General features: G+C 43.6%; 2 protein-coding genes across 9 annotated transcripts; both read left to right on the top strand.

The window, feature by feature from the left end:
* Nucleotides 1-467: 467 nt before the first annotated feature.
* RRS1 (ribosome biogenesis regulator 1 homolog) lies at nt 468-2,224 on the top strand. Its single transcript, XM_054816357.1, has one exon. The coding sequence runs from the start codon at nt 549-551 to the stop codon at nt 1,632-1,634; it is 1,086 nt and encodes a 361-aa protein (XP_054672332.1). The 5' UTR covers nt 468-548; the 3' UTR covers nt 1,635-2,224.
* Nucleotides 2,225-3,285: 1,061 nt separating this feature from the next.
* ADHFE1 (alcohol dehydrogenase iron containing 1) lies at nt 3,286-27,697 on the top strand. Of its 8 annotated transcripts, XM_054816483.1 has the most exons (15): nt 3,287-3,514; nt 4,001-4,038; nt 6,380-6,423; nt 6,599-6,652; nt 7,891-8,045; nt 8,205-8,401; nt 8,804-8,881; nt 10,016-10,121; nt 12,231-12,383; nt 13,511-13,609; nt 14,579-14,657; nt 14,810-14,906; nt 18,061-18,218; nt 21,943-22,071; nt 23,741-27,697. In XM_054816483.1, exons 1-14 carry the CDS (start codon nt 3,459-3,461, stop codon nt 22,024-22,026), a joined length of 1,398 nt encoding a protein of 465 aa, XP_054672458.1. In that variant the 5' UTR covers nt 3,287-3,458; the 3' UTR covers nt 22,027-22,071; nt 23,741-27,697. The 8 variants fall into 8 exon arrangements, 7 of the variants coding, with proteins under 7 accessions (XP_054672459.1, XP_054672461.1, XP_054672458.1 ...); XM_054816484.1 differs by lacking the exon at nt 21,943-22,071 and having other exon boundaries at nt 3,286-3,514; nt 22,086-27,697; XM_054816486.1 differs by lacking the exons at nt 21,943-22,071; nt 23,741-27,697 and adding an exon at nt 18,403-20,940 and having other exon boundaries at nt 3,286-3,514.

The raw sequence follows: 27,697 nt of genomic DNA, 5'->3' as shown, positions 1-27,697 counted from the left end.
TGCTCGACGTGTGAATGTCATGGCACACCCCGTACGCAGGCAACGGCGGGAAAGCTGCAAGGCCCCGCCGGCTCCACGGTTGCCACATCTCTCTGCCGCTTGCCTCCCCTCGCACGCAGGCTCTTCCCACGCATTTTCCTCCTCGGCACCACTCGTGGCGGTGGCGGGACACGGGTCTGGGGCTGCCCAGCCCACACACAGCCCCAGCCTGAGGGTGCCTGGGGATTTCTGCGGGTTCATTGGAAGCGCCTGCCCCTGAGTCGCGGCCGCAGGCGTCCCCCGACAGGCCCCGAGAGGCCTTAGGGCGCAGCGACACGCCGGTCGCCCAGAGATGGCCCCGGGACGGCGCAGGCAGCACTACAGCTCCCGGCAGGCAGCGCGCCGGGCCGCCCTCCATAGGGCAAGGCCTCCCGGGCACTGCTGTTCCGGGCGCGGAGATGCGCTTCCGGCGCTCTGAACCGGAAGAGTTCTGCCGCACTTCCAGGAACGGGCGGCGGGCGTTGCTTCCCCACGTGTGGAGAGCGGCCCGGCCCGGTGTGCCCACCGCCATGGCGGCCGTGCGGGTGGAGGAGGTGCTGGCGGCCGCCGAGGAGCAGGAGGCGGAGAAGCGGCGAAGCGTCACGGTGGAGAAGGAGCTGGAACTGGAGTTCGACCTGGGCAACCTGCTAGCGCTGGACCGCAACCCGCCGCCGGCGGCGGGGCTGCGGGGGGCCGGCCCGCGGCGGGAGGCGCTGCTGCGGGCTCTCGCCCGCGACAACACGCAGCTGCTGGTGTCCCGGCTCTGGGAGCTGCCGGCCGAGCGCGCTGGGGGGGCCGGGGGGCCGCTGGTGGCGCGGCTGCCCGAGCCGGCCTTCCGCCTGCCGCGGGAGAAGCCGCCGCCGAGACCGCGGCCGCCGACCCGCTGGGAGCAGTTCGCGCGGCTGAAGGGCATCCGCCGGCGCAAGCGGACCTCGCTGGTGTGGGACGAGCAGGCCAAGGAGTGGCGGCGGCGCTGGGGCTACCGGCGGGCGGGCGGCGACCCGGCCCGCGCCTGGCTGGCGGAGGTGCCGGAGGGCGCCGACCCGGAGGAGGACCAGTTCGCCAGGCTGCGGCGGGAGAAGCGGGAGCGGGTGGCACGCAACGAGCTCAACCGCCTGCGCAACCTGGCCCGTGCCCACCGGGCCGGGACTGCCGTCCCTGCCGCACCTCTCCACCCCACTGGCCACCAGAGCCGGGAGGAGCTGAGCCACGTTGCCCGCATCGCCCGCGTCTCCACCGCCTCGCTCGGCCGCTTCCAGCCCCGGCTGCCCAAGGAGTCGGCGGAGCCGCCATCCCGCAGCGGCGGCAAGAAGCGACGCTTCGAGCCGCTGCTGGGCAACCTGGCGGCCGAGCGCAGCCGGCAGCTGGAGCTGCTACGGGACATGGGCAGCAAGAAGCCGGTCCTCGATATCACCCGTGCCGTCAACAAGCAGCTGCGGCAGGAGGAAGCCGAGGCGGCTGCCGCCAAGGGCAAGAAGCAGTCGCAGCGGGGGAAGCGTGGCCGCCGGCAGCAGCGGACTGGTCGCAGCAGCAAGAAGAGCGGAGCCCGGCGGCAGCAGCAGCAACAGCGGCCTGCGGGCAGCAGCACAGTCAGTGGCAGGAGAAAGAAGGCGTGAGGGACAGAGGGACTTTGTGCAGCACAGGGCTGTGGATGCCCCCCAAGGCACAGGAAGGGACTGTCACTGCCAGCCTCCTGCCTGGTGCTCTATTCCCACACCTATTTGTCAATAAATACGCTCCAGTCTTTCTAAAATGTCTGCGTTTGGCTCTTAGCTGGCTCTCTGTCCAGGGGGAGCTAGTGGTGTATTGAGGTGGTCGGGAGCCCCAGTTGCCCCCAGGCTGGGGGTTTCGCAGGGACAGCCAGGTAACATTGCTTCACAGCTGGCTGCGGCTGCAGTGTTTCTGGGCAGGAAAGTTTTCCCTTGCTCGGATGGCTGGAACTGGGGCTGGACTGCAGCTGTAACCTCTGTTTTGATCAAGTAACAGCCTGCTCAGACACAGATACAGTCGAAGGACGTGGCTTCTGCTCTGGGCAAGTGGCCTGATGGTGGAGCTCTTGCTCTGTAAGTCAGCTGCTGCTCAACTCTGTGGTATTGGGGCTCAGTTACAAAAGGAACGTGAAAACTTGCTGTAAGATTTATTGCAGGGCCTGCGAAAGTGTACAGATTTCCTAGAGAGTTATGCTGATTAAATAAAGAAGTCAAAGCTGGTGATCAGCCGCTGAATTCAACAGAAAAATGTTTGTGATGGACAGCAGGTTAAAACCTAAATTTCTCCTTGTATTAACAGCAATCCATCATTTCATAGAAATAATTTGACAGTGTTTTTCTTTAGTGAGCTGTTTGAGAGCAGGTATTGGGAATGATCTCAGACTTCAGCCTGTTATTCTTCTGAACTTTGTAGTGTCTCCTGTACACTTGAAATAAAAAAAAAAAATACAGTTTGCCATCCCAGTGTGTAGCTTAGCTACAGGAAGGATGCTGTTCCTCTGGGACCATTCCTGGTAAGAGGTGTAGTAAAACAAGTTCCAGCAATCTCAAGTAAATTAAGGTCTCAAACTCTCAAGTGGTAAACTTGTGAGTGGTTAATGATAATGTAATATTTTGTTGCAAATGAGTTTTTGAAAAAGCTAGGTGACGTTATAGCAGTTCTCATTCTGTAACAGTTGAGTAGGATGGCAGCTTGAGCACAATTAAAAAGCAAAACCTCTGTTTGGAAGGTGGCTGCTGAGGGCAGAAGAGGTATGTACGGCTTGGAGCTGAAGGGATTTGAGTGGCATTGGTGGACAGGCTATAGTGCTTGACCTATGCGCTTTGCGTAAGATATGCTCTTTGCCTCTTAAATGCTTCTCGCCTCTGTGCTGAGCAGCCTGCACCGCCGTGGGCTGCTCAGGGCCTGCCAGTGGCAGGAACTGTCTCATGGGCACAACCTATTGATACTGAGCCTTTAGTGGAAGTGGCTAGGCAAAGCAGGGGCAAAAAGCCCTCGGAAATGTGGAGACAATGTTGCTTTGAGATATGTTCCAGACCTTTGACTTTCCTGCTGTTTCCATAGGGCACATCTTGTACCCACTCAGCCAGAAAGCATACATTTTTTCCACGCGCACACCCAATAAGTATTTTTTGCTGCTGACAACGTTATTGGTGAACTTTCTCCACAAAAACCCTGTGCAGTTTGTGCATTTCTAGCAGCCATGAGCCAATCCGAGCAGAGGTGTGGGTGCTCCGGGGTGCTGCCACTTTCCAGGCCTCCCGGCTTCAGGCGGGGCCCGGCAGGCGTGAGGAGCTCGATCGGCACAGTTCTTATTTCAGGCCCTTGGTTTTGGTCAACTCTTGTGACTGAAAGGGGGGGTCGGGCAGCGGGTGGGAGCCCCCGCTGCCCCACCCAGGAGGAGGCGCTGGCTCGGCCCCCGGCCCGGCCGGCCCCGCAGAGCTGCGGCGATGGCGGCCGGGCGGGAGCGGGTCGCCGGCCTCCTGCGGCAGCTGCAATGGGCTGCGTGAGTGCGGGCGGGCCGGGGCGGCTGAAAGGAGCTGCCGCCTCAGCGAGGGGACCGCGGCGGGTGCTGGCCTCCCCGCCCCGCTGTTCTTCCTCCCTTTATCGGCAGATGCCGGCAGCGGGGCGAGAGGCGAGGCCGGGCGGCCGCCGCGTTTTAAAAGTGGAAAGGAGCGACCGCTCCCTCTCTGGGGGCCGTGGGAGAGTCCCACGGCCCCCTCCCTAGCGCTGACCTCCCGCCTCACACGGGCACCCCACGGGCCGCCTATCGCGACCCGCCCGTGTTCTTACGTCGGTGGGACCCCAGCTGCCGCTCCCCTGGTGGGCCAGGCCTCCTCACACCCCCAGGCCCTGCTGCCAGGCCTCGTCGGGGTAGGAGGAATGGGTGCATACGGGAGACTTTTAGGTCAGGACAGATACGTTTTTCTGCTTTAGTTTTTCATTTTAACTATGCCTTTTTTTTTCTTTTTTTTTTAACACTTTTAACTAGATGTCGGTGCCCGAGCCATTGCCACACTTATTCCCAAGGTAAGACTTAATTTGTGTCTCCAAAATAATTCTGTAGGAGACCGCGGCCCTGTAGTGCCGTACATATTGGTGTAACCTGGGCAGAGGATGCAGGTAAGAGGTAGGAAAGAGAACATTTGAAAGGATAAGGTAAGCAGTCTGTTATTTTGCAACTGTACAGTGATAGTGGTTATTGTTGGGGAGATTCACTGTTTCCATGTAAGCCACAACTAATGCATCCTGTCTCTCCTTCTCCTTGCTGTGAGGCAAGTTGATCAGAAATTTGCTATGGCTGCTACTACTGCTGTCATCACCTGAGCCATCTCAACTTTAGGTCTGCTTTCAAGGGGAAAAGTATGCATCTGTTACATTAGAAATGAAACAGAACACAATACGAACAAAAAGGAGCCATTCACAAAGGTCTGCTTTGGCTTAGGGAATGTAATCTCCATAGGCTTTTTATACAGTCAGTCCTGAGAACGCAGCTAACTTATGCCAGGACTGTGGAGTAAGAGCAGGAGAGCTGTGCTGAGTCGCTCTGGGAGGAATTTCTGCTTGCATTGACTGTAGGGAGTCTATGGGAATAGCTATCTGGGTGCTGGTCAGATGTTCTTATCTTTTAATACATCTCACGTGTTCCATGTTTAGTACTTTGAAGGTACCTAGAAGATACAATAGATATATTTTCTATAAAAATGAGTAATTTTGGCCATAATTTCAACAATGTGTAATTCTGAGTGGCTTGGTTTCATGTGCTTTACTTAAGACACTTTTTAAAGAACTACCATTTTACATACGGAAAAGCTAATATATGTTCAGATATTTATTTTGCCCGAGACCATCATACAGCAAGACAGTAGCGCAGCTAAGAAATAGAATCTCATTCTTCTGCTTGTCTGCTTGATGACCTACTCGGTCAATTCAAACTATACCCTTGTTACATAGAAGTCTTAGTTAAGAACCATCTCTGTAAGTTTTAAGCAGCAATTGGGTCTATAATGTAGCAAGATTGTATCAGTTCAGTAAGTCTCGAAATAGTGGTAACTGATGTAAAAGTAGCAGAAGAAAAATGTGCATTGTGTTTCTTGACAGTGTTCTAGTAAATAATGCAATTTTTGAACTCAATAAAATTCTTCTGAAAAGTTTAGCTCAAGAATATAACAGCAGGGCACCTATTATACCATCAGAAGGCAAGAGAGTAAATGGCTTGGACATGTTCTTAGCCTGTCAAATTAATGACTGAGAGTACAGCAGACTCAAACTCCAGGAAAGGTCAAACATGTACAGCCTGGCAAGAGATGGCAATGAAAGACCTGATAGCAGCTGGCCTGGGCTTGAATGGAAAGTGCATAAAGGAGTTTAATACATCTATCTGTTACTGTTGTGGATCAGTGCTTCAGTGCACCCCAGAGTGTCTGTAAGACTCATTATCATGGCTTCAGTCATTGGATCTGAATCCACATCGCATATTTTCAATCAATATAGCAGACAGAAGGCATGACTTCAGCAGGAAGAGCAGAATGCCTCATCCTATCTTTTCTTGGAGAAGAATGGGCTGTTTCAGTTGATGTGCAGTTTGCTTCACTTTGTGGCAAAATCAGGATATGCAAGAAATGGAGAGTTTTGTGGAAATTCATGCAAGGATGACAGGGCAGAGAGAGGCTGTGACTGAAATACTGTCCTTATAAGTATCTTCTCTCTTCTACCAAATGAAGTTGATAGTGACACACCAATTCTTATTAAAACTCTGTTCATTATTAGCAATGCATGCAGTTTCTTAATTTTCAAGCAAGCAATTCAGTTTCACCTGCAAATTCAGGACTAGACAGAAGTAAAAAGAAGTGTAAACACCTGTCAGTATTACTCTCACACGTACAAAAGATGTTCTCTATCCGGGTGCATATGGAGGATGTCTCATGGATTTGTCTTAAAAGCTGTTCTGAAGGTTGTCATGTAGCTCCTATGTATTTGTAACACCTCTCAACCTGGATGTAGCAGCCTGTATGCTCTGCAGATACTCAGTTCTACTTACTATGTGCTGTTCTGGTTTTTGCAGACTGTACACAAATTCTCATGCAAACTTCCTGCTAACTTACACAGTTTTTATAAGAAAGAATTAATTCTTGAAAGAAGGAAAACATACTTGTTTTGCTGAATTATATGAATCAAATTAAGTACTTGGATCATTTAATCTCACAAACAACAAGGGATGAAATGGGTGACTGTTACCCAGACAAGCTAAGATGACCTGTGCAAATGTATTAGTGATTTTAAAAGTAAAGGAATCTGTCAACTCTAGCATTGAGATACAGATTGAAGTCACTTTTTGTTCCCTAATTTTACCGTTTCATTTTGATTCCAGTTCCTGAATGGCCTACCCTGGGAAATACAGACTATGCATTTGAGGTAGATTTAATAATAAAATATATTTGATTTTAAAGTAGTATTTTGTATACTTCCAAATATGGCATTTAACAGATATTTGCATTAGTAAATATTTATATTTCACTTTGACTGCTTGGTACTAGATTCCATTTTTCCAGAAAAAAATGTCGTGGGGTTTTTTTTTTTTTTTTTGCAGATGGCCATTTCCAACATCCGCTATGGAGAAGGAGTTACTAAAGAGATTGGCATGGTAAGCTTCCATAGTGTAAGTCCATCACTGGTGAAAAGTTATTTTCTAAAGGGCTGATGGTGCTATCAATCCATTTTATAAGGGAAAGCTTATATATGGTGTGTCTGAATCTCCACTGCTTTGCAGTATGTGTAGTCATATACACCAGTGTAAAAAGATCAGAAAATACCGTTGGGTAAAGAACAGAAGCATGTTACATCAGTGTTCCTGTGGTACACGTGAATAATCAGTGGATAATTAGATTGTCAATGATTTGCTAGGATTATGCAACAATATTTTTTTCTGACAGGGAATTTAATTCAAAAAGTTTTGAATCCTGGTGACTCATCAGGATTTTCCTCAAGATCATTTTTGTCTCTTCTAGTGCTCATTAAAATGAATCAGAGACTTTCCATTAAATTAGGTGGATATTGATTCAGCTCTGAGTTTGTACTGTGACAGTGTAGGATTTTTCTTTCAGCAGTGTGAGATGATTCTCCTGAATATTGTTCATTGTACATTGTACCTGAATATTGTACGTTGTTCCAGTTTGCCAATATCATTGAAGTTTTTTTCATTTATCATTTTTCCTCTCTTTTTGGCATTTATGGCATTAACAGTTCACTTTTTTTTATTTGCACATTTGTAAAGTAAACTAGTAGTCAGATAGTAAATGAAGTTAGAACTTCTGTCTTCAAACCACATTAGGATTATTTAGAATTGCATGTATTGTATAGCTATTGTGACAATTTAGCAAAGGTTAGGATGTAGTATTATTTTTCTTTTTTGCCCCCTTATTTTGATTTTTCATCAATAAATTAATATTCAATATTAAATTTTCAAGATTTTAATGCCATGCTTTGGTAAGCAGTTAGGGGAGACCTACCCTGTGGAAAAGCCTTTCTATGTCACAGGAATTGTGCAGGAAAAAAATATTTTTAAAAAATATTTTACATTTTACTGTAGTCTTATGTGGTTCCATGTGGTTTTCACTTGTTCATCATGTTTATCATTAGTTTTCTTCTATCATAGGACTTCAACTATGTAATTTTGGCAGCTTTATGCTGCTTTCTGCATCCTATGTTTGTGGTTAATCATCCTAAGTTGATACTGTTTCAAAAATTTTACAATAACCAACTATTTTTAGGTTGGTTTTCTTAGTATAATTAAATGATTCAGTTGATTTGGATTAGTATTTAAATAGTTCAGTGCGTGATTTTATACCACTTGTTTGTGTTTTAATGTCATTGTTATTGTAGGACCTGCAGAATCTTGGTGCTAGAAGAGTTTGTTTGATGACAGATAAAAACCTCTCCCAACTCCCTCCTGTAAATGCAGTATTGAATTCCTTGGCAAAATATGGTATAAACTTTGAGGTATATGATAATGTCCGGGTGGAACCAACAGACCAAAGGTACTTCTGACAGTGCGCTTCTCAAAGTAGCGCCTAGGCTCTTACAGCATACCTTGCAGCTGTTTAAACACCTCCTTGTGACCTGTACGCTGGTCTTAATAGGTAATTTCTTTATGTGCCGTTTTTCTCCTAATTGGAAAGTTTTTCTTGTTTTCCAAGTTTCCTGGATGCCATTAAATTTGCTAAAAAGGGAGAGTTTGATGCCTATGTTGCTGTTGGAGGCGGGTCTGTAATAGATACCTGCAAAGCTGCCAACCTGTATGCGTCCAGCCCTACATCAGACTTCTTGGATTATGTCAATGCTCCTATTGGGAAAGGGAAGCCTGTCACTGTGCCCCTCAAGCCACTCATCGCAGGTAAAGCGGGGGGCAGGGGGGTGTGGAGAATGAGGGCTAGGAGAAGGAGAGTCACTCTACACTCTGTATGATATTTCTACTTAAATCAGTTTACCACGACTGTTACATGTTCCTGTGGTCTTATTTTCCTCTAGTTGTATTCAGCAGCAATTTTGCTGTTTACTTCAGTGGAAGTAAAATCACAGGTTTTTGTCATTAGTTTGTCTTGTTTAGCTGAGTTTGACTCCTTTTACTGAGAAAAGACAGCATAGTAGCAGTTTCTCTTTGACCTGTTGGCTTCGGATCAGAGATACCTCTGAGATTTCCTGGATTCTGTATTTTGGTGGTGTTACTAGTGTGTTTTTATTTATGTTGAAATATAACGTATTATTATTTGTTGTTATCCCCATTCTTCCTTTTAAGTTCCTACGACATCTGGAACTGGAAGTGAAACCACTGGTGTTGCCATTTTTGACTTCAAAGAACTAAAAGTAAAAACCGGTAAGATATTTTTTTTGTGTCTGCTATTCAAGACAATTGCCTTTCCAATGCCTTCATTACTTCCTTGCCTTGAAAGAAAGGGATACTGCATGTCATTTCAGGTGTCATTTTATTTGATTCAATTGCTGCAGGCAAATTTGAAGAGCTTAAAGGCTTCCTCCTTGAATTAAATTTATAGCATATTAACATAATGAAATATGTTTGTAATACAGTGGATTATAGTTTGAAGGCAAAACAGGAAACTAAAATCTTTCAAGTTCTTAAATGGCAGAAAATGTTAATTGCAAAGGAAACTTCTACTTACATTCAAGGTCAACCAACTGTTCCTTATTTCCTCTGTATTTTGCTTTCTGCTTTTAAGACTTCTGTTTCTTTGTTGTGTAATTGCAACCAAATGTTCCTTTTCCTGACTTTTGAAACCTCAGGCCTGAGATGCTGTGCAACTGAGGAGCACTGTCTTCCTTTGGCCTTTTCATCCCTGGCAAATAAAGATTAGGGCTAAAACATCATCTTAAGCTTTACAGCTGTTTCAAGGTTTTAGTTCTAAATGTGTGGATTTTATATGCTATACAGTCTACAGTACTTGAGACCCAAATGGGTGTGCTAAGGAGCTCTGACCATAGCTTAGAGTTTTCTAGTCTATATGTAGTCAATCAGTCTGTTTGTATATCTCTCTCAAAGCTACATCTGTGCCTCCTTAACCATAATATGAAGGCATGATTATTACAGATGCTGAAGACAGCAATTAGCAATAGCAATTGATTGTAGACCCAAACCAATCTTGCCCTCTGATTGTTCACAGAAGATACAAATCTAAGAATAATGTTGTAGATGCCATTCAGCCAGACATTTTGAAAGTTTAGGCTGCTTGGGGAGGATTACAAATGGAGAGAGAACATTGTCTCGTATAATTCATTTCAGGCAACAGTCTCAAATGATAAGTCTTACAGGGACTTAATCATCAGTAAGACATACTCATAAATACTTCTTACTCTCCCTTCTTTCTCTTTGCTTTTATCTTCATAGTTTCAAATCATTTCCCCTCATTATTGTTATGTTTTGAACCTTAAGCTTGTCATGTCCTATTTTGTTGCAAATAATCATTAACTCATTTTCCTCACTTACATATTGCAGGTATTGCTTCAAGAGCCATTAAACCAACATTAGGCATCATTGATCCTTTACACACACTGTCTATGCCTGAGCGAATAGTAGCCAACTGTGGGTTTGACGTGCTTTGGTGAGTTTTCTGTGTAGGCTGCTGCTTGAATTTATTACAGTTTTGTATTTTGACTAAGATGATTGTAGAAAAAAAAAAATATTTTAGGAGCAGAAAAGGGTGATCTTTTTTCTCCCTTTCCTGTTCTTGTTAAGGTAGTCTCCATTACACTTTCCTCTTACTTAATTTCACTGCCTCCCTGTGGTGGGTTGAACCTGGCTGGGGGCCAGGTACCCACCAGAGCCACTCTATCACTCCCCTCATTCACTAGACAGAGGAGAAAAGGTGTAACAAAAAGCTTATGGGTCGAGATAAGGACAGGGAAAGATCACTCTCTAATTGTCATCACAAGCAAAACAGACTGAACTTAGAGAGGAAATTAATCTAATTTATTACCAAGCAAAACAGAGTAGAGGAATGAGAAAATACAATCAATTCTTAAAACACCTCCCCCCACCCCTCCCATCTTCCCAGGCTCAACTTCACTCCCAGCTTCAACCTCCTCCCCCCTCAGCAGCACAGGGGGACAGGGAATGGGGGTTACGGTCAGTTCATCACACATTGTCTCTGCCACTTTTTTGTCCTCAGGGGAAGGACTCCACTCATCATTCCCCTGCTCCAGCATGGAGTCCCTCTCACGGGAGACAGTCCTTCATGAACTTCTCCAATGTGAGTCTCTCCCATGGGGTGCAGACCTTCAGGAGCAGACTGCTCCAGTGTGGGTCCCCCACAAGGTCACAAGTCCTGCCAGCAAAGCTGCTCTGGCATAGGCCCCTCTCTGCACGGGTCCACAGGTCTTGCCAGGAGCTTGCTCCAGCATGGGCTTCCCATGGGGCCACAGCCTCCTTCAGGTGCCTCCACCTGCTCCGGCATGGGGTCCTCCACAGGCTGCAGGTGGAATCTCTACACCCCCTCATCCTTCCTCCATGGGCTGCAGGGGGACAACCTGCCTCACCATGGTCTTCTCCACGGGCTGCAGGGGAATCTTTGCTCTGGCATCTGGAGCACCTCCTCCCCCTCCATCTGCACTGACCTTGGTGTCTGCAGAGTTTCTTAACACCTTCTCACTCCTCTCTCTGGCTGCAAAAGCTCCCTCTAACTGGTTTTTTCCCTTCTTAAATATGTTATCACAGAGGTGCTGATTGGCTTGGCCTTGGCCAGTAGCAGGTCTGTCTTGGAGCCGGCTGGCATTGGCTCTATCAGACACAGGGGAAGTTTCTAGCAGCTTCTCACAGAAGCCACCCCTGTAGCCACCCCCCTCCCCGCTACCAAAACCTTGCCATGCAAACCCAACACACTCCCTCAGAATGTATGGAAACAAATTACTCATTTGCAGAAATTGTGATGTTTTTGCAGTGCACTGGAGACATCATTTGCTTCCAGGATGGTTACTGTCAGGGAAGAGAGTCCAGGTGTCCCTTTTTAAGAGATCAAGTAGATGATTAATCACAATTGAACCAGCATTTAGCATGTCTCACAGACATGGCAGGGAATAGAGAACAAGGATTTGCTAATGAAAGCCACAATGTGTCAACAAAAATTTGTGAAGGCTTGTGGGATGCTGGCAGGTCTTAGCCCAATTATGACCATCTTCAGAACCTCTCGCATAATGTGCTTTTCACTTGGCACAAAATTTTCTTCATCTTAAACCTGCATAAAATGCACGGAAGTTTCTATTCGAAGGGCCAGAGCTTACTTTGCTTCTTGGTGCTGTTTATATTAAAGTAATAGATGTATAATGAAACTGTGTGATTTCTCAAGCTTGGTGAAGTATCCTGCACTACAGCGTCTGTAATGGAATTGAGGCATTTGTTCATAAATGAAAATAGCTTGTCTGTAGTTTTGTACATCTAAATGTAGCAATGCAGACAGTGCCCCTTCATCCAGCATAACTTTAAGCATGGTGTGAGCTGATAGATAGTGACTGTTTGCCTTGTTTGTCTGTTAGGGAGCAAAGCCCTCTGGAGGTGCCTGACCAGCATTCTCCCAGTTGCCTATGCGATTGTATTTCTGTTTATGGCAACTGTTAAACACCAGAAGTAAATAAGTAGAACCTGCATTCAAAGGGCAACAGGGCAGTAAAATGGAGCTCTTCCACTTAAATAATTCAGGTTTTAATCTTTCTTTTAGCCATGCTCTAGAATCATACACAGCTCTTCCTTACAACATGCGCAGTCCCTGCCCTTCAAATCCAATCAACCGACCAGCTTACCAAGGCAGCAACCCCATCAGTGACGTCTGGGCTCTTCATGCTCTGCGCATTGTGGCTAAATATTTGAAAAGGTAGTATGTTTAACAGCCACTCTGTTTGCAGGATGCTCGGTCTTCAGTGCCCAAAAAGGAACTCTTAGAAGAACTCGAATTTTAAGCTAGAATAAGGCAAACTACTATATTAAACTTTCATTTTCTACCGTGGATTTCTCTTAAATAAATAAAAAAGTTTTTCAAATAAAATTTAAAGTAAAATTAGGGTTACTAGATCATCTTGAGGAAGTGGCTTTTTAATGCCTCTGTGAATCTGCAAGTCCTCAGTTGAAGGTATTTCAAGCTGCTCATTTAATATGGGAGCAGCGTTCACGTATTTTTTTCAAGAATCCTCTTTCCATGACAGTGTAAGAGGAATATGTAACAAACTAAAGGAAATACTGCTGGTGTAGTTTCTGTGGCCTTCAGTGTAAATTAAGATACTACACATCCATCAAGAAAGTAACCACGTGCACTTACAAATGTTCAAAATTATGCATTTACTGAAAACTAGTTCATACTTAGAAGACCTTCAACAGATTAAGTTTTGACTTAACTGGGAGTTGATTTTGATCCCTACTAATGAAGTTTTAGTCTGTATACGGCTTTTGTATACCATGTGCACTTCTATTAAAGACCAATGTGGGGGTTTTTTGTAAAAGGCTTTTTACAGTACCTAGCTACTCAAAGTAGTTGTTTATTGTACCTGTGGAATCTATTCATGAGAGTTTTTTTCCATGTCATCAGAGTGCTTCTGTGTAGGAAAGCAAGGAACCCATCCTATTCCCACACAGACCACCACCTAATGAGATGGTGAGAAAGCTGGAGTGATCGTGGAGCTGTACATAGGGTTGCCAGAGCTCCTAAGGAGAATTGTTTAAACCACCACTGGGGGGAATATGGCTAAATTCGCTCTATTTACTTAGTTTTTGGAAAAGTGAAAGGAAACTTGCCCTTCACTGAACCAGTTTGATGTACTTACTGCTCCAGAAGCAGGATTGTTCTCTGGCTGAAGTATGACTTGATGCTATTTCCCATATGTTTATCTCGGCTTATCTTAGAGGTTTTTGTCTATCTGTCCATAAAGAAGCCCTCTCTCCCTTCTCCATCCTGAATTACCAATCTGTTTGTGAATTCACTGGTACCATTGTCTCCATGGTGCACAGAGCCATCAGAAACCCTGAAGACCGTGAAGCAAGAGCCAACATGCACCTGGCAAGTGCTTTTGCTGGTATTGGCTTTGGCAATGCTGGCGTTCATCTTTGGTGAGTACAGAAAAATGTTAACCCCATCTGAGGTCAGCTTCTAGCTAGTGTTTGTTTCAGATTGTCAAAAACCTTGCTGCCTTTGTTGCTGAATATATAATAAACGTCGTAGCCTGGCCTGTGATGCAGGGGGAGCTGTGTGTTGTGAGAAATTGATGGGCTCCTGGTGTTTATGTGTATGAGGATTGTGTATTCTGGCTTGTGATACTCAAATCCAATCATGTGAACATTCCAAAATGTGGCCTTCTTTACCTTCCTTGATAGTAAAAACCATAGTTAGAAAAAACAAACAAACAAACAAAACCCAACATCAACGCTATTTAAAATGTTGAATTTCATGCCAGCTGTTCTGCAGTAAGACAGCAATGAGGTAATCTTGTGCCATTCCTGAACTGATGCAATTGTCTGCAAGTTTGTCTGTGGGGCAGGCATTCAGCAGGTTGAAATGAGCTGTAATTAATATTGCAAGGTAATGGAGTTTCACCTGGGCAAAAATCTCAGAGAAGCAAAGCCTAAGCCTGAAATGTGTGGAGAAGTTACTAGCAGTCATTCTCTTCAAAGACCATCCTTTTGTTCCTTTTGTTTAAGCAAATTCACTTATTAATTATACTTTAATGTTTATTTTTCTCAGGCAGTGTGATCAAGTAGGGATGCAGAATATGCTATTTTTGGCATACCTGTATTACTTTAGCAACTGTATTACTTTAGTAATCTTTCAGTCCAGTCAGTGGTGTAATATAACTTCACACTCGCAAAGTAAGGAGCTGCTGATTTTTACAGCTAGGTCTTTAGGGTGCGGAGGAATGAGGGTTGTCTCTACCTAATATCCATACCATACACCTAAATACCTTTTCAATACATTTACCTAAGAGACTTGCACACACAAGACTGACTGCACAAGGGACTGAACACAAATTTTCCAAATACTGGGAGAGCTGCCCTAACCACTCTCTCTACTCTCTGTTCCAGCCATGGAATGTCTTACCCTATTTCTGGTTTGGTGAAAACTTATAAACCAAAGGATTATAACGTGGATCACTCTTTAGTGGTAAAACTCGATTTATCTTTCTTTTTGTATTATACATTTCAGTTCTCTGTTATCTCACATGAATGAGCATTAAAGCACATTGAAATTGAAAGTACATGTCCTGTTGATAGGATTTTATTCTTTTTTGGTTTTTGTTTTTTTGTTTTCCCCAGCCACATGGCCTTTCTGTGGTGCTGACATCCCCAGCAGTGTTTGCTTTCACGGCACAGATACATCCTGAGCGGCACTTGGAAGCTGCAGAGATACTAGGTAGGAATCTCTATGGATACGGATTACTCATACAAATGGAATTCTCTCCAAAATGTCTTTTTGGCAGGAAAAAAAATTGTGCAAGCAATTGTAGTTGGTTGTTGCGGGGGGTTTAAGTTTAAAAAGCAAGATTCTGGAGTCTGAGTTACATATAATGCAAACTTAGGTAGAAGAATGCTAAATTTTTGTATTGGATGATGTAGTTAGAGAAGCAACCTGGAGAAATCTGCTTCTTGACTAGAAAACTGGACAGCTGAAAACTGTAGATACGTTATGAATCAGGAGAGAGTAGCTGTGACTGGCATCTCTCTTGGTGCTTTATAGAGAGTAGTTACTTTAGAGTAGATACCATAAACCAGTACTGAGGTGCATCTGTTAGCTAAAAGGAAGCATTTTGCCTAACAAATTCCCTGCTGGGGCAATGAATTAGGACAGAGTGGTGTTCTGAATCACTCCTGCTCTTTTTCCACGGCACACAACTGTGGGTTTTGGTCTTTCTAATGTAGGCCTAAGCTTGTTTGTAGGTGTTGGAACTTCTCAGTGGGCAATGTCAAGGGAAACCACGAAGTAGCTATTCTGTGGACACATCTGTGATGGCTGAGAAGTGTGTTAATGAACAAAGTGGCCTTTTCTGCTTCTTAGTAGAATAAAAGTAAATGCTGCAAGCTGAGAGCTCATTTAGAGATTACCTTTTCATACAGTGCTTTGTTATCTGTGCAACACATCACTGGAAGGTGTCCTATAGAAAGAATACCTCTTCATTGCACCCCCAGCATGACTGTGTGTAATCTTGGAGCTGTTAGCAGACCAGCTGTGACTGCATGGCTCTGCGGTGGGTTAATTTATTTATATCTAAGGTCAGGTTTTTTGTCTGCGCTGGACTGTGTTGTAGCTAAACTGCTGCTCATATCCATGCTCGCTAATAAGCAATCACAGTTACGAGCACAGCAGTGTAGAGAGTAGAGAGAAAGTGGTTAGGGCAACTCTCCTGGCATTTGGAAAATTCGTGTTCAGTTCCTTGTATGGTCAGCCTTCTGTATGCAAGTCACAGCAATCCGGTCACATTACTTATACAAGAAAGTCGTACATCTGAAAGCATTGTGAGTTTCAAGAAAGAGTGGGAGTTTATATAGACAATGAAAATATCACAGTATTTTAAAGAGGATGTAAAACAACATGGCTGGAAAAACTACATTGGGGGGAAATTCCATTTATTTTATAAATGTTGGCTCTGAGGTTTGTTCAGCCTTCTTCCGAAGTATGTGGTCCTGCCTGTGGTCAAAACCAGAACACAAACATAGTTGGAATCATATAGTAAGCTACAAAATGTCTGTGTTCCTATAGCAGTAACACACAACTCAAAGTGGACTAAGAAAATGTTTCTGGATAACTGGCTAGCACAGCATATCAGAGAATTTGAATGCTGGCTCCTTGATTTTAAAACAAGTGGTTGAAAAGCAGTTCCTTTAGGTTTTGTGGTATGAGCTGCTGACATAAATTCTGTCTCTAAAAGCTCTGTTAATTTTCTCAATAGAAATTTAAACTATGATATTGTCTGCCTTGCTATAAAGGGACTCTGCCGAAAACATGTCACGTGGAATTGAATTTGTAAATTCCTACCTGGGGTGTTTACTTCTGATTCCAGGCCAGAGTCCAACTGACTACAGTAGTTGATTCAAATCTGTCATGTTGCCAAATGCAATGACTGGGAAGGTATTTTATGACATGAAGCAGATTACTAAATAGTTATGTTGTGTGTATGTACAGCTGTGAATTTGAGTACAGCCAGAAAAAGCTTAATACCTCCCTAGGTGGATTCTTAAACAGTTGAAATAGGTGTGCGTGTGGCCAGAAGTTTTCTAAGTGCAATCAAAGACTGATGTATCCTTTAGGTTGAGCAAAAAGAACTACTAGATCTATAGCAATATTTTAAAACTGGCCTTCACATTTACTGACCCATTTTTTCCCCTCCTCCCTTTCCCTTTTACTTTACTATCTGAAGACACTGGATTTATGTCCCAGTTTATCCTGGGTATTGCTGTAGAGGAGTAACTCGGACTACATGGCATAATCCCAGTAGCATAAGACTTCGTACAAGACTCTGTCATACCTTATTTATCAATTTCTCCCAGACGTTATCTACTACAGTACTGCCAGTCTTACTACCCAAATATCTGAGCTCCTCAAATGAGCTTGTTGGTCTCCTGTTCACTTAACCCCCTTTGAATGTCACACTGAACTGTGTGAGGATCACAGAAAATATTTTTCCTTTAGCTATGTTGTGCTCTTATTCATCTCTCAGTATGGCACTTAGACCTAGCATAGTTCTGGTGTAACATCATTGAGGTTACACAGAGAACAAATATAGCTCAGCTTACTTTGAAAAAAATCATATGAAGGAACCTGTGTCATCTATCTGGACACGTTTTTATTATTACTTTTAAATAAGTCCTGACCATTCATTGAAGAAGGGAAAGCAAGCTATTCTGTAAGAAACATTGGTAATCTTTCCTTTTTTATTGCTGCTTTTATTACTGCTCAGTAGATGTTTCAAAGATACCGGTTCTTCCTCTTCAGTTCTACATTATCCTACACAAGTCAGCACATATTCAAATAGCATTAAGTTTAGGATTTACTTAACCCCTTGAACACTGCCCTGCCAACTCCTGTCTTTCTCAGCCTGAATGCTCTAGTCCGCTCTTTGAATGTGTAGTTGAACAGAATAGGTAGTGGTTTCCATGTCCTCTAGATGTCAGCAAACTCAAGGCCTTAAAATAAAGTTAGCATTTGGCACACTGTCCACAAAAATAAATACCATTGACGTTCATGCGTTAGCTTCTTTCCTCCCAGCAGTTAGTCAGACTGAAAAGTGCTTCTCGCTGTAAGCACAGAGGGAAAGGAAGTTAACCTCATGTGGCAGTTAGTCTTTCTGGCAGCAGTTACCTGCTTCTCCTGATCTTGTTTTATTTCACCTTTTACAAACTATACCAACTGTAAAATGAAGACTGATTCCTCTTTTTACTTTGTGTTGCTTTTAGGGCAGTGACTGTTCTGTATGGATATGTATTCAGCTGATATTATGATTAAATTAAGTCCAGAACAGGCTTCCTCCGCTCTCTCCACCCTACAGTCAAGGCATTATGTCTTATTTTAGGAGCTGACATCCGCACTGCCAGAATCAAAGATGCAGGGTTTATTTTGGCAGACACGCTCCGGAAATTCCTATTTGATCTGAATGTTGATGATGGCTTAGCTGCAATTGGTTATTCTAAAGCAGACATCCCTGCATTAGTCAAAGGCACTCTGCCTCAGGTAAGACAGAAAGCAAAACAGGTTTTCTTGTCAAATAAAATAGAACAGATTTTTGAAAAAACAGAACTGCTTCTTTTCAAGCAAATATTATTTCTCATCCTACATGAAAGCAATTAAAATGGAGAAAATTATGGATAGTCAACTGTATTTTGTTTCTCTGCACAGTTTACGTTTTTCTTTTCAGTGAGTTGGAGCACATGCTGCAGTCTGTTCTTTGCATGGATTCAGAAAGAATGGCTAAGTGTTTGGTTGTGGTTTTTTTAAACGTCACATTTTTAAAAAAGAGGATGTTTTTCATAGACCTTTGATCTTTGTAGAAGGTACTGCTTTTTCATGACTATCTCTGTTAATTATGTATGCAGGATGGGTTATAGATTAAAGCCTTAATACCAAGTGCTATCTGGTAAGAATGATTCAGCTCACTTTGCATTAAACTTTTCCATATTGAGAAGTAGCACTTTTCTTCCCAGATGGCTTTTTTGTTCTATTGACCCCCATCAGAATTTGAAATAAGGTCCCCTGGGATGATATAGATTAAACTTGTAATACCCTTTGTTGTTTCAGTTCTCACAAAGACACTGCAAAAAGCAACACACCATTCCAAAAGAAAAATCTAGTGTCAGTTTGATTCATATGCTATGGACTGTTCTGTCTACTTAGGATTTATTTCCACCAAGTAGCAAGGGAAATAAACACTACGGAGAAAATGAAAATTTTGTAGGCTGAAAGGTTATTCGCTTTTTATAGCAGTACCTCTTACCACGTTTAGTTCTTCTCACTCATAAATCTTAGAGCAACTTAAAACAGAACATAAATATTAACATTCCTATTTTATACCTGAGAAAATGGCACAAAGGTACAACTATTTAGGATCACACACCATGGAGCAGTGGGAAAGCCAGGAAGAAAACTAAGGTCTCTGAGCGCCTATCGAATAGGTTATGCATGTAAATTGTTATGGGGCATTTTGGAGGTTTGTTTTGATAAATATGTTCCTTTAAAACAATTGGGTTTAGGTCATCACAAGCACATCATCTCACTGAAAGCATGTTTTGCATAGCTGGGGAATGTTCTTCACCAAAAGATGTTGAAGGGTTGGTTTGTTTATTTGTTAGCTTAGCTCAAATTGACTTTTAATTCATTTACTGTCATCTCACGGCATTGATGATTAATTGTACTGTGTAAAATGAGATGACCTAATAGTTTCTCAAACCTCATTTTTGTATATGAGATGTAGCACAATGAAAATGTATTAGCGTTCCCTAATAGTCCATTGTTACCCACAGAGGTAATCCATGCAGTTTAATCTTTGGTATATTTTTTCTTTTCATATTGCAGTCAATTTTCTTTGGAATACAGCACTGACCCATTCACGTCGGCAAGGCAGTGTGGTGCAGTGGTGACAGCACTAATAACTGTGTGGGCTGAATTCCACACTGTGAAGTGCAGGCTGCAGGAAAACAAAAGTTATCTACTCTATCTGCCGGGATTTGGGGTGGGAACTCTACTGGGACAAACATTTATACTTGAAGTTAAAACAGAATTTTATTTTCCTTTCTAAGTGAGTCTATTGAAATCGATCCTGTTTACAGACAGCAGTGAGTCTAGCAAAGATGCTGTCCCAAGGTCTAAGGTGGCCAGCCCTGTGATGGTGTTTGGGAGGAGATGGGGAGGACTGAAAATGTGAGATGGTGGAAGGGCTGTTCTCTAGCCCACCCACCCCCTGGAGACATCCCAGAGGCAGCTACAGTGGGGCTGAGCCGCTGGTGAGCTAGGAGTTGCTCATTTTTGGCACTATACCAGAATGGACTGAGTCAGACTGGGTGTGCTGGGGCCTTGCTGTCTGGGCACCAGCAAATATCAGCAGGCTTGTGCAGAGGCAGTGCTGGTGCCTCTGTCAAGGCAGGCAGGAGGAGCATCTGTTTGCAACCTTCTGTCAATATAGCTGGGAAATGCTACAGTCTGTCAGGGTGATCATCTCCTGTCACCCCATGCAACTCTACAGATAACTCTGTGCATCTCAGTGCACAGGGCTACAAAACTGTGATTTGGCCCAAAGTGTCCTAATGTAAGCCTGATGAATTTACTGAGTGCTTGAGTACTGAGTTGTTATATTTTGCATATTGTGAGTCTGAAAAAACCAACATACTTTTACCCTAGTGCTGTTTGAATTTTCCATTTGGTTTCAAAATGCACAGAAGAATCTTAGCCTTTTCTTTGGCTGGGTATGTGTGCATAGCAGCGCTGGTCAGGGATGAGGAAAGAGGTACCATTTGATCGCTGCTGCTGCACCAGCAAAGCTTCTCATGTAGGTGAAGTTATGCACACAAAGCTGCACTTTTCAGACTCATCACAAGCCATGCTAACATGCTGAGCATGATGATAAACTGTGAATATCTCACAGCTGACTTCCTCACCATGCTAGACCAATATTTCACGTGTTAAGTTCACAGCACGGTGGCATCTCTTGCTGTGTAACCACATCCAGCCTATCCGCAAATCGCAGCCCTGTGGGTTGTGAGGGCAGCAGCGTTGCACTGCAGCATTGTGCTGGGCAGGGGCGTGTGCTCCGTTCTGGAGGGTGTCTGAGCTGAGCCTCACCTCCCCCCTACCCCCCCCCCCACACCCCCCAGAGGCAGGGGGCTGGAGGAGCCCCTTGCAGAGCATCCCTCTTGGTGTGTGAGGCAAGGGCCCTAGCAAATGACATACACTGTCTCATGTGAAAAAGGGGGGGGGGGGAATTTAGAGCTTTTACTGGGACAGCTTCTTGCACAAGAGAGGTGTTGAAACAGGTTGTAGCAGAAGCAGCTCCATCTTGCCAAAGTACACCATGTTAATCTAAAGATAACGCGTTCCTAGTGTAGGCTCTGTCTTTGCAGATGTTTGTAACTCTTCCCCAATCTTTCAATAAATGTTAAAGTGGTTGATTGTTGAAAGCATAAAAGTATTATCATAACCAGTACAAGTACATTAATGTTAGGCCCTTTCATCTGAGTTTCTGCAGTAACAGAATACCTGCACTAATACAGCTCCTCATCCTCAGTAGCGTGGGACTTTCTGAATTGCCATTCCTGCCTTTGTGGTTATTTTGTCAAGCAGAGCAGTGAAGCGTGTAGCTGAGTTTCAGTCGGTGGGACTTCAGCACCCGAAAATTCTGTTGAATCACCGTCCAAATGAAGACCAACCACAACTATTTTGTGTTCTGATTCCAAAGTGTCAGGCTATTTACTAAGCAGTTTTACTACTGTCCCTTGCTGTGTCTCTTTTTTGTAGCCTGAGTTGCAAGCACTATTTACTTTCCCCATCTGTGGCTGTTCTTAGGCTTTGAGAGATGTTGTATTTTGAAAATCTTGGTCCTTAAAAATTGACCTCCTAGTTCCAGTGCTGGCAAATGAATTTTAAAATGGACTGTGTTCCCAGGATACTACCCACTGCTGTACTGACATCTGTGACTGACAAGACCTGTGTTTGAAGTACTTGACTTTGCAACTGAACTGCATTTTAATCTTGGTTCTGTGTATTTAATTATAGGCAATTTAAACTAATATATTCTTGAAAGTACTGTACAGTTGATGATGCTTCAACCTTAATTATTCGATTACTTATTTGCAAAACCTTGTTATTCTCTGTGAAGGACATTAATACAAAGGCACATAGTTCAGCTACTGTTTGATTTAATTTTATTGGGAACCTTCTGTAATCCATTTTTTCTTAAATCTTGCAGGAGAGAGTGACTAAACTATCACCACGTCCCCATACAGAAGAAGACTTATCCACTCTCTTTGAGGCTTCCTTGAAGCTTTATTAGGTTCAACATTTTGTTTGGAAAAGTGTGCTTTATTCTAACACAAAGGTAATTTCTTACAGATATGGGGCTGAATTTGTTTAGAGAATGGAAGAACTTGCGTGTCTTTGACTTCGGTGCCATTGTACACTGCCAAAAGGTCAAGTAATTAATCTTTAACTAAATAGTGCTCTGAAGTGAAGGCTTGACTGTGGGTTTTTTTCTTGCTCAGTAGTCAGTGGTATTAACTTGCGTAAATGTTGGAGCAGACTTCTCGCGTTACTGAAGGCTTTCTTGTGCTTTAGAGGTGGTCAAAGGTGGAAAAATGTTTTAAGGGATATTCAAAAATGTTTTACAAATTATGGTTTTTATTAAAATTGTGATTTTGTTTTTAAAAAGTCATGCCATTTAAGAAATAACTGGGGGAATTTTTAAATAGGGAAGGGGAGTTACCTTGAGGAAAATGTCAGCTTGATGTATTTTGGTTTTTTACCATCTGGCTTCACTGAGAAGGCTATTGAACTGGGGTACTTTTTGTTGCTTGATTAGGAAAAAACCTACACACTTCATACATGTTTGGAAAAGGCTTCCTGGAAGTTTGCTTTGGGTTAAAATTTTGACAAGTATTGTCAGGTATTTATCTTTCCTTTTAAGATCTATATGAAGTGTTTATAGGAGGAGCAAAACCAGAGTAAAGTATGGTCACACACTGAACAGGAACCACGTAACAGCAAGACATCATCCATTATGGTCACTTTGTCCCTGTGGAGGCAACGGCTCCCTTTTCCTGCTGCATTCTGTGGAAAGAAACTATCAATTGTATCTTGCTTCTCCGTGAAGCCATTGCTTCTGCTGAGCTCCTGCAGGTGCTGTCACTCCGAGCACAGCCACCACCTTAAGGAAGTGGCAGTGTGCTGTGGTTCAATATTGAAAAGTGGTGGTGTAGCATATGGCTGCACAGTGCCCCGCTGGGAGCGCTGGTTAAACGTGGGAATGAGTGTGCACGCTCAGAGCAGTTAACCAGCTGGTTGACTGTCAACTGAGAAAGGGAAGTGGGAAAGGGAGAAATGAAACTAAAATTTTAATACTATTATTCTTTTTTTAAAAAGTGCACATGGTTGTGTGTACAGTTCATTTAAATCAGATTCTGCTTCACAAAACCCTTTCAGCATCTGATTCATGCAGCTACCACAGCACCAGACAAATGCAAGAACCACCACAAAACCTCTGTTGTGCTTATTTCTTTCTGGGAGGGAGGGAGCACTTTTCAGTCACGCTCTTGAAGTAGAAGGCTCTATACTTACACCTTTGCATTCTTGTGTTTGTCTGATACAGTTAGTGCCACACTAGAATCTGAGGACAGATGTGTACTGGATATTGACATTGGATCTGTTTTAATGCTCCGTTAAAATAGGTGGATGGATACTGGTTGAACACTGGAAACTTTCTTTTTAACTACAGAATGGGTTTAGTGGCCATAGGGACTGTACTGCCTCAGCCTGTGTTGGGGGACACATTTGATTTCCATGTCCTTCTGAAACTTGTCCTCTGCTGAAATTGCCCACAAGAACCTCTGTCACAAAGGCTGATGTTGTAATAGCAAGAGGCAAGGGATTCACTTTATTGTATTGTGCAAAACTGCCATGTCTGAAAAAAAAAAACCCCACACCTTTTTGTCAAACCCTTTTGTATATAATCTTTTGGCCTGTTTCATCTTTCTACTCCCATCTTTCTGCAGGCTGTGGGAGCAGTACAGAGTCCTGAAGAGAGAATCTTTTTTCCAGGAGCCTAATTCATGGCAGCCATGCTGTGTTTGGGGAGAATATACTTTGTGGGGAACTGAAGAGTACGTGGGTTTCATCACTGCAGCAGAGCACTTTGATGGGCTAGTTAGGAATGTATGGTATTTCCTTCCAGCACACTTTTTATTGCCATTTGTGCCAATATGGCAGTTATTAGCAGGCTGCATTTTCAACTGACAGAACCTCGCACTTAACTTCCCATACCAGGTAACCCAGAACTCTTGCTAGTTTTTAAATTAAGCCTCACAGCCCCCCTCTGATATAGTAGATTTTACCCATATTTTGTAGATGAGACAAAGGGTTTGATGTAATACCTAACCCAACATAAGCAGATGGTGCTGTAAGGAGGGCCATTTCTGTTTCCCACACTCCTTTGGCAGCATCAGGGTCTTTGACTGGCTTAAACCAGTTGTGAAATCTCACTCATGGACATCAGCTACGCAAGTGTTCTCCCTCCACCAATTATTAGTTACTGTTGGAAATTTTCTGAGGAAAAATCAAGGGAGCTCAAGTGGCCCCACTGTGCTGTCTTTCAAACAGCGATGGTGTGACAGGGGGTCACCCCCTGGCTCCCAGGCAATGGTAGTTTTATTCACAACTGAAGAGTTAACAGGGTTTTTTCATGTATTGTCTTACAAAATTACTCTGTACTGAGACAACCTGGTTGGTCAAATATATCCGTATCTTTGAAAATGCCTATTTTGTGCACATCAGCCTGGCATTTGTATGGGGAGCTGGGGTGACACTGTAATTGTGAGTGCCCAACAGTGGTTGGGCACCTGTGTGAAATCTGGGCAGCTTGTTCTTGTGGTTCCTGTTACTGCTCTGTTACTCAAGCCCTCCGTGATTGATCTGTTATTGCCTTTAGATGATACTGAAATTCAAATAACAAATAATATTGTACTTGCTGTAAACACAAGCTTGTTTGAAAGAGCGGAGTTTAACTGTCATGTTAACTTCAATCCTGTAAAGTAACTGTGAAGCAAAACCATTCAGAGACAGTGGGCTTTCACTAGCTTCACAGACCATAATGATTCCTCCTGCCTGGTGAGGTTGGTGCTGTGCAGACAAAACCATTGTATTGTGGGTGACAACCAAGAGCAATGGTAGAGACTTTCCAGAAATAAAAGCATCCGAACTGCTGCACAGTATTTCTGTGAACATTTAAGCTGATTTCTGCACGCCTCGCTCTATGTAATCAGTGCATAGTTACAGCATTGTCATGAAATATGTAATAATACTTATCAATCCTTGTATGTCCTACTTGTTAGGAGTAGGACTTGACTGAGTCCCTCTTGTTCCTTGTGGAGTCAGAGACTTACTTTCTGCCTTAAACATCTGTAACTATCTAAAAGGATTTGTCAGTCTTTATATAAAAAGGAACAAATGCCCGGTTTATCTAGACCATAGGTTTTAAATAGGTTTTAAGTAAGCATAAATGGCAGCTATTCAGTCACGAGAGAAGAATGGTTTGAAGAGGCTTTAGGGACTTCTGTTACAGTAGGAGTTATGACATTCACAATGTTGACCTGCTACTTCTCTCCCCTAGTCCTGTATTCTCTGAGTTGTGTGCAGGCAAACACAAACCACTCCCTGGCCCATCTGGTTACTCCCTCAATCCCTCTGCAGTGATAAGGTTAGCTTTGGGGAGCAAGTATGAACAAGTGCACATATAGTGCTGGTGAAAATAGTTTACCTGGAGTACAAAATGGAAAGCCCACTCCGCTCACAAGGTACTGCAAGCTCGCAGGGTTGCTGCTTGGCATCAATAGAAATGAGGGCAGCTGCTACAATTGTTTGTCTGGCCTCTCTTTTCCCTTGCCTCTTCATATTCCAGTGCTGATTTTCCCAGCAGTTAAAAAGAGAATGAAGTGAAAAATATGGAACCAACGTGCCTAAATCTGCAGGAACTCTCACCATCATCCTGTGTGAATAAACTTGGAAGAAACCACAGCTAGGTTGATGCGTATGCTCCATCTTCACTTTAAGGCAATGTGCCAGGGCTGTCCTCTTCTGTGTCATGGGTGGCTTTCCATCCCCTCGAGACCTGAAACATGCGTGAGAGTGATGGTTAAGAGACACAGCCAAGCTATGTCTAGGTGCTTTCCATAACCCCCGAGTAAATCTCCTTAAGCACCACAGTGCTCCAGGACACGTGCAGTATGCCTTGGCTTCAACAGCTCCAACCTAATAAATCCCTCTCTGCATTAAGCGTCTCTGTGCAGAAGGGACAAGGGCAACCTGATGCAATGCAGCAGGAGGCCTAAAGGTATGGTCTTCGTTTTTCCTCAGACCATCCCTGTGTGCTTCCTAGATAAAAAGGAACTTAATTTAATTTCAAACACGAGGTAGTGAATACAGAAAGTGACGTGACTGTTTTCCTGATCTCCAGGAGCTGTAGCTCTCACAGCCGTACACAGACTGCTTGTAGGCCGCAGCGTCAGCCCTGGCCAGTGAGAAGAGGGTCTCCCACACCTGTGCAGGCCACCTGCAGAAGAGGTTCCTCTTTGAGCATTGGTGTGGTGGGACTGACAGTGACTGAATTTGCAGAGGTCTCAGCTCTCGTTGCTCATGAATTTTTTTTCCCTGGGCAGTTACCTTTGTACTTACCTGCAGTGTACATATGAGAAATCACACAGGCTCAGTTTGTTACAAAATGTTTAGTGCGTATTTTTTATGTTTACTTGTCCATGAATAAGCAGAAGCTTCTACTCTTGCTCTGAATTTCTCAGTGAAACAGACAAGAAAACCCCAAAACCTGGGCTACCATTAGGAAGGCTGCACTTCCCCTAGATGCAGCATTTCTGAATGCAGTTTTATATTTTGCCAGTTCTAGACTCCCATTAAATAACCCACCAAAATGCCATTCATTTTCTTTTTTTCCCCATTGTACTGAAACAGCTGCCATGAGTGAGTTGGTAGAAAATGTTTTACAGCCAAATAATAACAATAAGGGGAAGAACCATTTGACACAGCTCAATGGAATGTTAATCAGGGTCTTGAGTTAACTACTTTCCTAGTAACAGGAGAGGGGATGAAAAAATACTTTCAGTCTTTGGTTTAATTTGTTGTACTTGGTTTTCAGAGAACTTTACATACAACAAATGGCAGCAGGTATTTTCCTTATTTCTCTGAACGTGGGAATTAAAGGGGGGAAGTTAATGCACATCTGTGAGGTGGCACAGTTAAGTGAAGGCAGAGGAAATGTGACATGTATTCTTTGGAGAGCCATGTTAATTCACATCACGCTGTAGAGCCACAGAGCTTGGTTCTGCTGCCATGTACCCTAGCAGCGCATACGCCACCAAGTCAACTGAACAGCACCAGAATGATGGCTGTGCCCACGCTGTCGTCTGAGCTCCAGTAAATGTTTAATTTAATCTAATACTACTGTATCATGAAATATATATATATCATAGCACAAACACTGGTTTATTGATGTGGAACTTTTCCTCTGTGTTCCGTGACTTGCAGTGACTTTCACCTACTTGAACAATGCACTTGTGCTTTTCCTGGGGTATGCTATTTGGATGTTTGACCATACAGCCTTAAATTAGCAACTTGACATTGAAATGCTGATTTACACCTGCAGTCAAATGGGTAACACAGTTAAAGACTGATTGTCAGAGGCTCCAATACGTTATCGCTTCATTCTGTGGCATTGTCCCTTGCCTTTATGGGATTTAAGGACGCTATTGTGTGGCATTGTTGGTACGGCTATGGACACAGCTGTGGGAGGCTGACGCTGTGTGTGGACTTTGTCATCTATCTAACAACTGACATCACTTTTGAAAAATCACTGTGGTTGGATGTTTAAGTGTTGCTGTATATTTTATGACAGCATTGGAAATAAAGATGCTTTTTTGCTGGCATAAAAACCAGTTAGCATTAAA

Source organism: Grus americana, chromosome 2 (genome assembly GCF_028858705.1).
Source record: "Grus americana isolate bGruAme1 chromosome 2, bGruAme1.mat, whole genome shotgun sequence".
Classification (NCBI taxonomy): domain Eukaryota; kingdom Metazoa; phylum Chordata; class Aves; order Gruiformes; family Gruidae; genus Grus; species Grus americana.
This window is presented reverse-complemented; position numbering and strand designations above follow the sequence as displayed.

What these genes read in the sequence shown, in the direction of transcription:
- ADHFE1 (XM_054816483.1), top strand. Translation starts at nt 3,459, where the DNA reads ATGGCGGCCGGGCGGGAGCGGGTCGCCGGCCTCCTGCGGCAGCTGCAA. An exon ending in TTGCCACACTTATTCCCAAG is followed by an intron (nt 4,039 to 6,379) that starts GTAAGACTTAAT and finishes TTTTGATTCCAG; the next exon opens with TTCCTGAATGGCCTACCCTG. An exon ending in GGAAGCTGCAGAGATACTAG is followed by an intron (nt 14,907 to 18,060) that starts GTAGGAATCTCT and finishes GTCTTATTTTAG; the next exon opens with GAGCTGACATCCGCACTGCC.
- RRS1 (XM_054816357.1), top strand. Translation starts at nt 549, where the DNA reads ATGGCGGCCGTGCGGGTGGAGGAGGTGCTGGCGGCCGCCGAGGAGCAG.